Genomic DNA, 14268 nt, shown 5'->3' on the forward strand with positions numbered 1-14268 from the left:
TTTCTGGAAATAAAGAGAGCATCAGTTTATGTATTGTACCTACACATGACATGGAAACTTTATGGGTACCTAAGTACTTATAATAATGTGTAGTTATAGGTAATATAACTTTCGAGACGAGGTTATGTGATACAAACACTACGAATATAGGTACCCGAAAGACACCACTTGTGCAAATAATATCCACGTCATGAAATGCGCTATTTTTCCATAGGTCCACATCATACCTACCTCTGAATAATTATATAACTAATATCATACTAATATTACTTAAATTAAAAGTATACGAAAGTGTGTCTGTTTGTCCCCACGGTCTATCCGCAACCGATTTTGACGTTTGCTATAAAGATAGCTTGCATCCCGGAGACTTGTGAATTTCAACTGTCTAACTATCAAGGTTCATGAGATACAGCCTGGTAACAGACGGACGGACAGCGGAGTCTTAGCAATAGCGTCCCGTTTTACCCTTTGGGTACGGAACCCAGAAAAACTTCTAAAGTCTATAAATAAATAAAATAAAAAGTCTTAACTCACTCACTGGTAGGTTCATCAACGGCCAGCCAAAACTCCTGGATCTAGAAAGTTGAAATTTTGCACAGAAGTTCCGGAATGTAGATAAGAAATAAGGGCCGGATGTTTCGATGTTCCCACGCAAGCTAAGCCGCGGGCAGTCGCTAGTGACACAATAATTACAAAATATTAAAAGATATCGATTCTACTGGTATCGATAGATGTGACACAGGAGGTGATCGGGCTTGAACTGGGCTGAGTGAAGCCTGCGGTTCAGCAATGTAGGTCTTGTGAACACAGCCTTTAACCAGGGCTGTATTACATTTCATTGTCTTGATTAATCCATGAATTATTTAATTATAGATATATTATATGTAAAAGGAAAAGCGGACTGACTAACTGATATATCAATGCACAGCTCAAACTACTGGACGGATTTGTGTAGTCCACGCGGACGAAGTCGCGAGCATAAGCTAGTGACCATTAATTCGATAAACTAATTTTTCAGTCAGTCACCTTTTCCTTTTATATAAATAGAGATAAGATAAGATAAGATAAGTTTATTAATTGCAAAATTGTATGTACATAGGGTCTTAAAAATATTAAAGTCCAATTACAATCTGCCATCAATGGCGCGCAATTTTACAATAGTGTCAGTTACACATTTAGTTACTATTAACATAGGTACTAAAAAATAAAAAATAAATTTAAAATATGATGTCAGAGAAAACCTAAAATAGTCTTATTTAAGTGCATGTTAATATTAACATAATAATAAATTAATTACATTGATGAAATTAATTACTTAATCAAATCTCGAAATTAAGCCTTAATATGTCGTACGAAGTCATCCACTGTATAAAAATTTTTTTCTTGCAACCATTTTTTTAATTTATGACAGAATTGTTTAAATGGAAGCATTTTAATCTCCATCGGCAATTTGTTAAAGATTTTTATGCACATAGAGTAACAATTTTTTTGGTATAATGATGTTTTGGAGATCCTATCAGACACTAATTTATCTTGATTTCTCAATCCTCTTTTTCCAACATTATCATGCAGAGTTTTGAAATAATGAAAGTTCGTTTTGACAAACTTTGCAATTTCTAAAATGTACATACATGGAAGTGGCAATATTCCATGTTTTTGAAAGACAGGCTTACATGATTCATAAGGAGGCATGTTAAGAATAGCTCGTAGACATTTTTTCTGAACTATGAATGCCTTATTAAAATCTGTTGAATTTCCCCATATAATCAGGCCATAACGGAGTACTGATGACACGTAACCATGGTATGCTGTGAGAGCAGTATTCAAACTAGCAGTCTTTACTAGTCGACAGATATTAGTAGATATTGTAGAGTGCGGCCCTGTCTCATGTGGTTTCGTGTGTGTTCAAGTGTCTTCTATATTTGTTCTAATTCCTGCGTAAGTGTAACTCGGATATTATGTGCCGCTCATTTGTCTCTATATATCCCCTTCATTTTGTTCATGATCAACCCATCGCCGGCTCACTACAGAGCACCGGTCTCCTCTCAGAGTGAGAAGGGTTTGGCCATAGTCTACCACGCTGGCCATGTGCGGATTGATAGACTTCACACACCTTTGAGAACATTATGGAGAACTCTCAGGCATGCAGGTTTCCTCGCGATGTTTTCCTTCACCGTTGAAGCAAGTGATATTTAATTACTTAAAACGCACATACCTCCGAAAAGTTAGAGGTGCGTGCCCGGGATCGAACCCCCGACCTCCGATTAGAAGGCGGACGTCCTAACCACTAGGCTATCACAGCTTATCTATATTATTTACACATGCTCAGGTGGAAGAAGCGCCGGAACTTAGTTATAAGATGTGATGTGTGGCACAGTTTGGTAAATAAACGTCTTTTCTTTCTTTTCTTTTATTTTGTAATCATGCCTATACCTACCCACTTATTATAACTTTGTTAACCACCCATTCTGAGCTAGGCAGCAAAGTTCCGCTACATTGCTGCCGTGACATTGCTGCCTAGCTCGGAATGTAATGTCATATAAGCTTATAGAGATTGTATGGGGACCAGTAGTGCCGCGACAGGACTTTGACAGCTGGTGACAGCACTGTTGCGGCAGCGCTGCTGCGTGCAGCGTGGTTCGGAATCATACCTTTACTTAAACTTTTTAACTTTACAGGTGTCTGGCTTTAAGGGTGAGATCTATAGAGCCCACTCTGACGTTGGTTAGACTTAAGCACATATATAATTCAACCTGAAGAGCCGTTAGGCCGTTTTGTTCAGATTCAGTGGTAACGTCCAAGAAAGAAAAGTATTTCATGATCAGATTAAAATCGCGTACGAAACGCTTTGCGTCATCATTCCTTATTACGCGGCTAGGGTCTGGAATACTCTTCCTAGATCAGTGTTTCCTGCCAATTATAATCCGGGTATCTTTAAGACAAGAGTGAATAGGCACCTTCTATGCAATCGCGTCCCATCTTAGGCCACATCATCACTGCCCATCAGGTGTGATCGTGGTCAAGCGTGCGCCTATAATGAATAAAAAAGAAATTCATACGCTTGACCTACTTAAGTAGTAGATTTTCGTAGAAAAATTCCAATAAGCGATCATTTACATTTGCAGACGTTACAGTTGTTCAAATATACATACGAGTATCTATACAATAAGTAGTAGGTACCAGACAGCCTTAACATGCCCAAATTTCATACCAAGGTTCAACAACTATTGTTACCTAAAATTTATTTCTTTTATAGAGAACGAGCGGCAGGTACCTACCTACTGCAGATACATGCCATTTAGTTAATTCGATGAGATCTCTTATTTTTTTTTCATTGAACCACCAACTTAGGTACATATTAAAAAAAACCAGCCAAGTGCCAGATAAATCAAAAACTATGATTCATAAAAATCTGTTTTAGAATCCACAGGTGAAGCCCTTTCAAATGAGGCCCCACTTGATATAGTTATAATCTTACTTCGAAAATTGAAAATACTAATTATTAGTTTATGACCACAAATTAATTTCTTTTTGTGTGATGTAACCACAAATTCACGGTTTTCAGATTTTTCCCCGAATATCAGCTATAAGACAGCTACCTACCTGCCAAATTTCATGATTCTAGGTCAACGGGAGGTACCCTGTAGGTTTCTTGACAGACAGACAGACAACAAAGTGATCCTATAAGGGTTTCGTTTTTCCTTTTCAGGTAGGGAACCCTAAAAACGCGAGTAGCATAGAGAAACTGCTCATCACTGGCATGATCGGAGGAAAGAGACCCCGCGGACGAATCCCGAGACGTTGGTCCGACCAGATTCCTGCAATGCCTTCCGTACGGCCTCCAATAGGCAAAAATGGCGCAACATCGTGAAGAAAGTGATATCTCGAGGGAGCCACGATTCTCAAAATTGAAGGACCGAGACGCGAGAAGAAGAGATAATAACCAGAACCGACGGGACGGCTAACCGTGCGTCATGGATTACCAATTCGCACCTTTAAAGTCCCATCACCCATCTAGTTACTGGGTTAGGTCAACGTTGCTTAACCAGTGCAATCGTGTGATATGCACTGTCGCAACTAAGCCGCAAGTCCTCAAATGTATTTTATACGATTCTAATCGAGGCAAAAGGTGTCATTGCGGTACAAAACCGCAAAATACAGCTGTGATAGCCTAGTGGTTAAGCCGTCTGCCTTCTAATCGGAGGTCAGGGGTTCGATCCCGGGCACGCACCTCTAACTTTTCTGAGTTATGTGCGTTTCATACATTTAATATCATTTGCTTTAACGTTGAAGGAAAACATCGTGAAGAAACCTGTATGCCTGAGAGTTTTCCATAATGTTCTCAAAGGTGTGTGAAGTCTACCAATCCGCACATGGCCAGCGTGGTAGACTATGGCCAAAACCCTTCTCTCTGGGAGGAGATCCGTGCTCTGTAGTGAGCCGGCGATGGGTTGATCATGATGAATCGAGGCAAAAGGTGTCATTGCGGTACAAAACCGCAAAATACAGGCAACTAGCTAGCTACAAGTACATACTAGGTATTATTTCTTGGGTAGGTTTTGCTTAGGCTCCTACTTACTTAGGTCACAGAAATTATTATATTATAATAAAACCGGCCAAGTGCGAGTCAGGCTCACGCAACGAGGTTTTTATTTTTATTTTATTTTATTTTATTTATTAAATTAACTAACGGCAACTTACACTAATACATTTTAAAAAAAAACTTAATTCTGAAAATATTACTTACTAAGTGCAGTCGCCAATTATAAGTTAATACAACATTTACAAACATATGTGACAAAATAAAAAACAAACATCAATAAGATTAAAGATAATACTTCCTACTCAAGACTTCCAATATGCAAAGATCTTTTCCCGAAACTTATATAAAGAGTCAGAATTAATGTCAATGACAGTTCCGTATGAGGGTTCCGTACTACAGTCGTATTTTTCGACATTTTGCACGATAATTCAAAAACTATGATGCATAATCAGTACCCTTATTATAAATGCGAAAGTGTGTTTGTTTGTTGGTTTGTCCTTTAATCACGTCGCAGCGGTGCAACGGATTGACGTGATTTTTTGCATGGGTGTAGATAAAGACCTATGGAGAGTGACATAAGCTACTTTTTATCCCTGAAAATCAAAGAGTTCCCACGGGATTTTAAAAACCTAATTCCACGCGGGCGAAGTCGCGGGCATCAGCTAATAATAAATAAAAATCTATTTTAGAATCACTACAGAGTACGGGTCTTCTCTCAGAGAGAAGGGGTTTGGCCATAGTCTACCACGCAATCTACTACTTGAAGCAAGTGATATTTTAATTTAGTTCCGAGTTTGGCCACGCGCCAAAAGAGCCTTGTCGCACTGTAGGTACTATTATTTAAACTGTGGTAACGCATACACTTTGTCAATTGCAATTATAAGTATACTAAGCAATTGCTATAAAACATTTTCAGTACATTACACTATTTGCATGGTCATGTCAGTTACGGCGACCATTCCCCACTAAACCCAGCGGCGCTTATTCGGGTCCAAATCCAAAAGGGACCAGCAGCACCCAGGCACACTGGGAGGTTTACTGGCTGGCAGCCAGTGACGTGCAGGTCATAGAGGCATAAATGCACTGCTTACCCTATTGACCCTAGTCCTAATAACTCAATGCTTATTTTTCACTATGACTAAATAGGTTCATACCTAATTGCATACCCTGGCTTGAATACCTGTGCACGCCACTGCTGGCAGCCCACCCTAGGTAGTCCTAAAGTAGCCCTATTTTCTACGATTTCACGTCACCATAGCCCTAGTCTAGTTCAATCTGGTATTGCAGCTACATGATATTACTAGCTGATTCCCGCGACTTCGTTCGCGTGGATTTAGGTTTTTAAAAATCCCGTGGGAAATCTTTGATTTTCCGGGATAAAAAGTGGCCTATGTCCTTCCCCGGGATGCAAGCTATCGCTGTACCACATTTCGTCAAAATCGGTTGAACGGATCGGCTGTGAAAGGCTAGCAGATAGACAGACAGACAGACGGACAGACAGACAGACAGACACACTTTCGCATTTATAATATTAGTATGGATTATTTTCCTTGGCTTCACCGTTGTGGTCATAAACGAAATAATTATTATTGGTGTCTTTATGTTCATGGCACGCAGCATGCATGATATTCTAGTGAAATATTATTGGTTTTAGAACCGTGGGTACTATCGACTTGAAAAATTAAAAAGAGCAACCGCCGAGTTTCTTGCTGGTTCTTCTCGGTAGGAACGGCATTCCGAACCAGTAGGAAATTAAAACTACCTGACTATTCATAAGCACTTGTAAAAAGTTTACATGAATAAAAAACATTCTATTCTATTCTATCCAAAAAAATGTTTTTTTTGGATATCAAAAATTTCGATACTCGAATTTGTGAGAAACATTATTAGTGACCGAGCGCCTCATGACAGCGATCACGGACTCATCTGATCTGAATCCGTGAAAATACGGATATAAAAAATATCTAACTACGACATAATGTCATAAGCTACCATACAAAACAAAAAGGAACACATTTTTCTATGATTTTCAGACTCGGATCGGATGAGTCCTCACGGTGTGAGGACAACCGTGACGAAGAAAAATTTTGGACATAATTTTCTTCCATTTTCAAATTATAATTAGGTACCTCGAGGGTACCTCAATCAACAAACGAATAATCGAATAATTAACACACAGCTTTAATTTTTTTTTAATTTTCATAGCGGCCATTTTGAATTTTTTATTATTATTTGTTGTAATAAAAGCGGCAATAGAAATACACATTCTGTGAAAATTTCGACACTACCTACTACGGTTCACGAGATACAGCACGCTGACAGACAGACAGACGGACGTATACTGGAGGCTTATGGTCCCGTTGGCACCCTTCGGGTACGGAACCGTAAACGCGGACAAAGTTACACGAAGAAGCTAGTTTGCCGATCTATATAGTATAATATTATAAATGAGAAAGTGTGTCTGTCTGTCTGTTAGCCTTTCACGGCCCATCCGTTTAACCGATTTTGACAAAAATTTTGTAGGTAGTTACAGAGATAGCTTGCATACCGGGAAAGGACATAGGTACTTAGGCTACTTTTTATCCCGGAAAACCAAAGAGTTCCCAGGGAATTCTAAAAACTTGAAATCCACGCCAACGAAGTCGCGGGCATCATCTAGTACCTGATAATAATTCTTATTTCTTATCACTCCCTATCGATGTTATCTTAGTAGTAGGTACCTACTGCCTAATATGTATTATTTTGTGTAATTACTTACTTAATGCCTTTAATGACTTATTTACTCTATTGTAACTGCTTCTAAATTTGTAAGACCTAAATCAGTAGGTACCTCAGTACCCTTATTATAAATGCAAAAGCGTGTTTGTTTGTTGGTTTATTGGTTTGTTGGTTTGTCCTTCAATCACGATGCAACGGTGCAACGGATTGACGTGATTTTTGCATGGGTATAGTTAAAGACCTGGAGAGTGACATAGCTTACTATTTATTTTGATAAGAATTAATAGTAGGTAAAAAAAATAGCTTTATTTTCTCCTTACAATATTTTTCTTATTACTAATACAGTGCATAATTAACAAAAAATAAAATATAAAAGAATTATTATTGGGTTAGTAAACTATGTTTCTTATTCTTAAATAACTATGTTAGTATACCTAATCGGTTTCATTGTAAGGACCGCCTAATATTATATAATAATTTTTGTGAACCCATTTTTGATTTGATTTTTTTTTTATAATATTAGGTATGTCAGTAAAAACACCTTCGAAAGTAAGACTTTGTTTCGGATCACTTTTGAAAATCATAAAATCGATTATTATGAGCCAACCTTAAAAGATACATATATGCTATCGCGGACTTTTTGAGAAACAATTTCACGATAGGTACATTGTTTTCGTGTAACTTTGACCATTTAGGCAGCGCATGCCTCGGAAACGCTCAAATGAGAGGATTTTTTCCGACCTGATTCACATTATTTCAATTTCCCTTGGGATCTCTAATTTTTTGAAAATAAAACTATACCTATAAACCTTCCTCTTGAATTACTCTATTTATTGGCGAAAACCGCATTAAAATCCGTTGCGTAGTTTAAAAGATCTACGCGTTCATACATACAGACAGCGGGAAGCGACTTTATTTTATACTATGAAGATTGGAGGCACCTACCTAGCAAAGACTTTATCGTTAAACTCGAGGACTCAACTCGTCAACCCTGATGGTGTAAGGAATTGCATTCCTAAAATGTGGCGATTTAGAAACTGACCAATACTAGTCGGTTAGATAAAGGAACTATTTAACTGACGCGATGCCGCTTGCTTCCAAAATCCAAATCCTGCTAACATTCCTATTTGCATTGGGCTTTGAGATCGGTATGTACTTAACTTGCCAGCGGGACAGGAGTGGAGAAGGCGGATAGAGAGGTGCCAGGGGTGCAACGGATCGACGTGATTTTTGCATGGATATAGAATATAGACCTAGGGAGTGAGATAAGCTACTTTTGTTCCGGAAAATCAAAGAGTGCTCAAAATCTACGCGGACGAAGTCGAGGGCATCGGCTATTAAAATAAGAACCGCAACCTGTACTTCTTATCATCGTTTATAAGTCTACCTAAAGACTTGTACCTAAGTACTGATAATAATTAAGCCGCAAACAGTAGGTAAAACTCGTCATATTTCAGTTTTCGTGCCATCGAATTTCAGTTGGGGTATCATTGAGAAGGTATGTAAAAGTATGCATTTTGAAGATAACAACTAACTGTTAGGTTATTTTACAAATTGATTTGAATTGTTAGAAATATCTTCTAAATAGGTATATTTAAAAGGAAAAGGTGACTGACTGACTGACTGACTGATCTATCAACGCATAGCTCAAACTACTGGACGGATCGGGCTGAAATTTGGCATGCAGATAGCTATTATGACGTAGATAGGCATCACCTAAGAAAGGATTTTTGAAAATTCAACCCCTGAGAGGGTGAAATAGGGATTTGAAATTAGTGTAGTCCACGCGGACGAAGTCGCGAGCATAAGCTAGTAAGGATATATTATTGTAATTTTTTTCCTGTTGCAAGGAGGTCCTCTTAAAATAAATTTGTACCCAAGTATAATTTTTAAACTAAGTATTCTTATAGAATCACACCAAATAATTAGTATGATGATGCAACTAAGGAGGTAACGTGTCACCCTAGAAGATGCCTATTCCATTCCCTCTTATGAAGATTGAACTTTGTGACCTCTATAAAGAGGTTACAAATTACGAAAATATAACTCGTACTTACATAATATTACGGTATTAATTGAGTATATCATAAGAAGTATCGACGTTTCTTAAAACTAATGTAATTTTATAGGAAAGAGAACAAAATGAGAAAACTTCCTCAAGGATTGAAGCTTGGTGTTGCTACAGCATCATTTCAAATAGAAGGTGCATGGGATACTGCTGGTAGGTCATTCATACCACCATAATATGACAGCGTAAATACCACTGACCTTTATTAATACACGCTGGACTTGCGATTGCCGACAAATCAACTTGGTTACTATTATATTTGACTTTAACTTTGACTATATTAAATGATGCTGATGATGAATTAACGTAGGTAGACCCCTAAAAGTAGGTGTTTAGATGTAGACATAAGCCCATAAAAATTTTCATAGTAGCACCCATAAAAATTAATTCTTAGGAATCCGACAGAAACAAAATGTTTACACTATGCTTTAATGCAATATTGGATTTTGGTGTTTCAATTTCAATAGATAAAACTCCTCACATATGGGACACCCTGTGTCACAATCATCCTGAATATATAAGGGATAAAACAAACGCAGACGATGCGTGCAAATCCTATGAATTCTACGAACGGGATATTGAAATGTTGAAATTCATTGGAGTGGACTTCTACAGATTTTCCATATCGTGGCCAAGAATATTACCAACCGGTTATGCGAATAAAATCAGTGAAACAGGGTATGAGTACTATAACAACCTCATTAACAAACTGCTCGCTAACAATATTGAGCCGGTAGTCACTATCTACCATTGGGATCTGCCACAGAATCTTCAAGACTTAGGAGGATGGGCCAATCCTCTAATTGTAGACTGGTTTGGTGATTATGCAAAAGTTTTGTATAAGTTATACGGTGATCGAGTTAAGTCATGGATCACAATCAATGAACCAAAGCAATTCGGGGTGTTTGGTTACGGCATGAACAGATTCGCACCCAGAATTAATGCTACTGGTGTTGGAGAATATTTAGCGGCGAAGAATATTGTTCTTGCTCATGCCAGGGCCTGGCATATTTATGACAAGGAATTTAGAGGCATGCAAAAAGGTATATAAAGTTCAGATTAACTTTTTATTGTAAAAAGGGATCACAATTTCTCGAAATAAAATAGTAGGTACACTAGCTGTAATGATTTCATGTTCAACCTGCGTACCTACATTTTCTTCGCATAAAATAAAGATCAGAACTACGTTCGTAGATTCCTAGGAACATTTTATTACTATATGGATGCCGTATACAAAGTAAAATATGCGCTAAAAGTGGCCATTGAAAAAGTTGTGCTGAGAAGATGTTTCTTTCATTCTCAAAATAAAAGACGCCGTACAAACTAAATTATTTAATTCAGTCTGAATTTAAATCATGATGCAAGACCAAGCTTTATGAATTATTAAAATTTTAACAATACTTATTTATTATTTTATAATGAGAATTGAGAAAAGACGTAAGAAAAACATAAGAGTAACATAGATTCTTGCTTTTAGGTGAATGTGGCATAACAATAGCCACGGACTTTCATAACGCAGTCTCAGATTCTCCAGAGGATGTTGAAGCTGGATTGGATGCGATAGAATTCGAGGTCGGCTTGTACAGCCATCCCATATTCTCTTCAAAGGGCGGGTTTCCCGACCGTGTTGTGAAGCTGGTGGCTGCCAAAAGTGCTGAACAGGGGTTTCCAAGGAGTAGATTGCCTGAATTTACCCCAGAAGAAATTGAGTATGCCAAAGGTATTCTTGTAAATTCTTACTAAGTATAAACATGTAGATATTAGAGACAGAGAGTAAAGACATCCCCTCCATTGTTGGATAGAAGCAGGTGTTACTTTATCCGCCAAACTTAATAGCTATAATCCGCCATAAGGCGAATCTATACTGCACAATGTGGAGCAGACAAATCAACATGGCACAATATGATACAGCACCCCTCTGGTCTGGTGTCTGGTGACACCTGCCACGTGGTCTCCTGCCTCCTATTCCCGACAATAAATAATTATATTCTACTCCATATTTTATTTCCTTTCCGAATGAACACTTTAAAATTACAGCAGCCGGCAGGAAATATTGTACATCGACCTATAGAAAGAGAAATGGGTTTCGAGGAGCGTTGTCTCTGTCGTTGAAACCGGCATAACGTCACATAGGTATGAGTGACAGACAACGCACTAAGAAGCCGAAATTTGTTTCTAAAGGTTATAATATTTTCTGCCGGCTACTGCACCTGTATCATCTGTGGATTTTAAGGTACTAGTGACTTCTACGGGTTCAACCACTACTCCACGAGGTACTACACCCGTTCTACGTATACGTCTGGATCGAAACCAATACCTTCGTATGCTGATGACCTTGGTGCAGATTTCAATTATCTGGACTACGAGCCAAGCGCTATACCTCATGTTACTGTAAGCTTTTGCGAAATTCTATGATTTCCATTCGACGATGCTTTTTTTATTCCACTATAAGTTACGATATAGGTTCCTATCGGAACAGTTCGCCTTGGAAGTACGGCTAGACCCTTAGCCCTTGATTGCGATCTCACCTGGTGGTAATGATGCTGCGATCTAAGATGTAAGCGGGCTAACTTGGAAGGGGTATGGCAGTTTTTATTAATCCCGTATTAATAAAGAGTATTCCTGATCGGCTTCTACACGGCAGCATCCCCTTTATTCTTAGGTAACAACTCATAAAAGCCAAAAGAGGAGAAAATTTTTTGTTTAAGCAACCGCTATAGAGACCCTAAGTTCGAACTATATCTGGTCAATTCTTGATTTCAAAAGCTTACTGGTTTTTCTTTTAGCACAAACAACTGAACTTCATCAATTACAACATTACTTATTAGCTGGTTTACACTGTAAAAATTGTCAGAATTGTTAATTTTCCATTGTGTGGCTCTAGGATGCAAGTCACCGTCTATACATGAGTCAAATATAAAAAATATATATTAATAAATGTGTGTCTGTTAACAGACAGATATACAGTAGCCGGCAAGAAAATATATTGTACATCGACCTTTAGAATGTGATTTTCGCTTTGTGAAGCATTGTCTCTGTCACTCATACCTATGTGACGTTTTCTCGGTTTCAATGACAGAGACAACGCTCTACAAAACCACTACCTTTTTCTAAAGGTCTTTCCTGCCGGGTACCAACTTTGGCGTCTAAATTTATTTCAGTTTAAAAAGCCATTTATAGCATCTAATGATGTTTTTTTTAACATTTTGCAGGCAATACCACATGGTATAAGAAAGGCTTTAAAATGGGTGAAAGACAATTGCAACGACCCACCAATTTTTATAACAGAAAATGGTTTCGGGACCATTGGAGGCGGACTGAGAGACCCTGAAAGGATTTCCTACCACAGGAAATACCTCGATAATGTATTGGACGCGATAGAGCAAGACGGGTGTAATGTTGTCAGATATACGGCTTGGAGTCTGATGGATAATTTTGAATGGGATAGAGGTTTAAGGTAACGACCACGTAACGACCAATAGGTTGCTTGGACTTGATTACTATATTGTACGTAGCTGCATGACAGGGCAAAACGGAGTGAGTCTTCTGGCGTAGCCTATGTAAAAACTTGAACTTTAATAATCACCATCATCCTCTCTCTCCTCTTTCCCCTCCCATTCTTCTCCTTTATTGTCACACTACCAACCCGCCCCGGCTTCGCACGGGTGCAATACTGATACTAAATACACTACAGAATGTCTTTATATACAACGTTCACAGCTTTTTTGTCATTAGACAATACAAACATGTTTTCTTTAGAGGTTACTCTTGAAAGAGCGACATATAATTGGCCATATGAAAAACACTCAACGCTAAAATCTAAGCCTGCAACGTTAAAAGTTTGACCCTGTGATTTATTAATGGCCACTGTCCCTGCATTTTAAATCTTTAATATCTTTGAAAATATTCATTTAAATTACATACTATACAGGGTCATATTGATCTACATTAAATGCACAATGTATTTAAGGTACTTACTTAGTTGGATAAGGATTAATACAGCATTGCTTAAAATCGCTTCGTAAATAAGCCATTATTTCTCGTAAGTAAAAAGTAAAGGATAAAAAATGGTTATTGTGGGTTATCCCTACATATATACCATCGCGGATTTTTGTAGACCTTTTTAAGATGTACAATCGGGTTGTTATTCTAAGTGTACAATACTGTACTTAGTACATTATTTTGATCTATCTCGTAGGGTTTAGCCAGCGTTTGCAATGTAAGCGCAAAAAATGATTTTATTTACGACATCACATTAGAAACCTCTAAAAAAAGTGTTTCTCTACTATGTCATACATGTTTTATACATACAAACCTTCCTCTTGAATCATTATATCTATTAAAAAACCGCCTCAAAACCGTTACGTAGTTTTAAAGATCTAAGCATAGGGACGGACAGCGAGAAGCGATTTTGTCTTAGACTATTTATGTAGTGATTCTGTTAAATTGAACGTCTAATAATTAAGCTGATTGGCTGTGACAGAGGTACACCAACTAGTACTCAGAAAGCGTCGTGGCTTTTCTTCATTGCCACAAAACGTCGTGAGCGTTTTCATAAGAGCCACAACACGAATTTGGCGTCGTGGTCTTTCTGCGATTTCCACAACGCGTTGTGAGTTATTTTGTGGCTCAATGAGCGTTTTTGGTTCTTGAGCGTAACGTATTACAATGGAAAGACGATGCATAGCTTCCAGCGATAGATAATATTGTGTACCATTGAAAGAAATAAAATAGGCTCCATTCCAATCTCGTTTATTTTTCCAGTGCCAAATTCGGACTCTTCGAGGTGGACTTCGATGACAAAAACAAGAAAAGAACTGCGAGGACATCCGCGTTGTGGTACAAGAAGTTAATTGCGACGAGAACTTTGGATAGCAACAATACGAGCATACCAGAGTTGGAAGAACGAGTTTTTTAAAATTTGTTTTGTCGAATTTTA

General features: G+C 38.0%; 1 protein-coding gene across 1 annotated transcript; it reads left to right on the forward strand.

Annotated features, from left to right (window-relative positions):
* Positions 1-9391: 9391 nt before the first annotated feature.
* On the forward strand, positions 9392-14252 carry LOC117993434 (myrosinase 1-like). The gene is made up of 6 exons (XM_034981232.2): positions 9392-9482; positions 9797-10372; positions 10807-11049; positions 11563-11720; positions 12542-12786; positions 14094-14252. Exons 1-6 carry the CDS (start codon positions 9404-9406, stop codon positions 14245-14247), a joined length of 1455 nt encoding a protein of 484 aa, XP_034837123.1. The 5' UTR covers positions 9392-9403; the 3' UTR covers positions 14248-14252.
* The last annotated feature ends 16 nt before the right edge of the window (positions 14253-14268 follow it).

Source organism: Maniola hyperantus, chromosome 24 (genome assembly GCF_902806685.2).
Source record: "Maniola hyperantus chromosome 24, iAphHyp1.2, whole genome shotgun sequence".
NCBI classification, from domain to species: domain Eukaryota; kingdom Metazoa; phylum Arthropoda; class Insecta; order Lepidoptera; family Nymphalidae; genus Maniola; species Maniola hyperantus.

Excerpts from the sequence above, each read along its gene's own strand:
- LOC117993434 (XM_034981232.2), top strand. The coding sequence starts at position 9,404 with ATGAGAAAACTTCCTCAAGGATTGAAGCTTGGTGTTGCTACAGCATCA. Across the intron at positions 11,050-11,562 it reads AGAAATTGAGTATGCCAAAG|GTACTAGTGACTTCTACGGG; the intron begins GTATTCTTGTAA and ends GTGGATTTTAAG. Across the intron at positions 11,721-12,541 it reads GCGCTATACCTCATGTTACT|GCAATACCACATGGTATAAG; the intron begins GTAAGCTTTTGC and ends AACATTTTGCAG.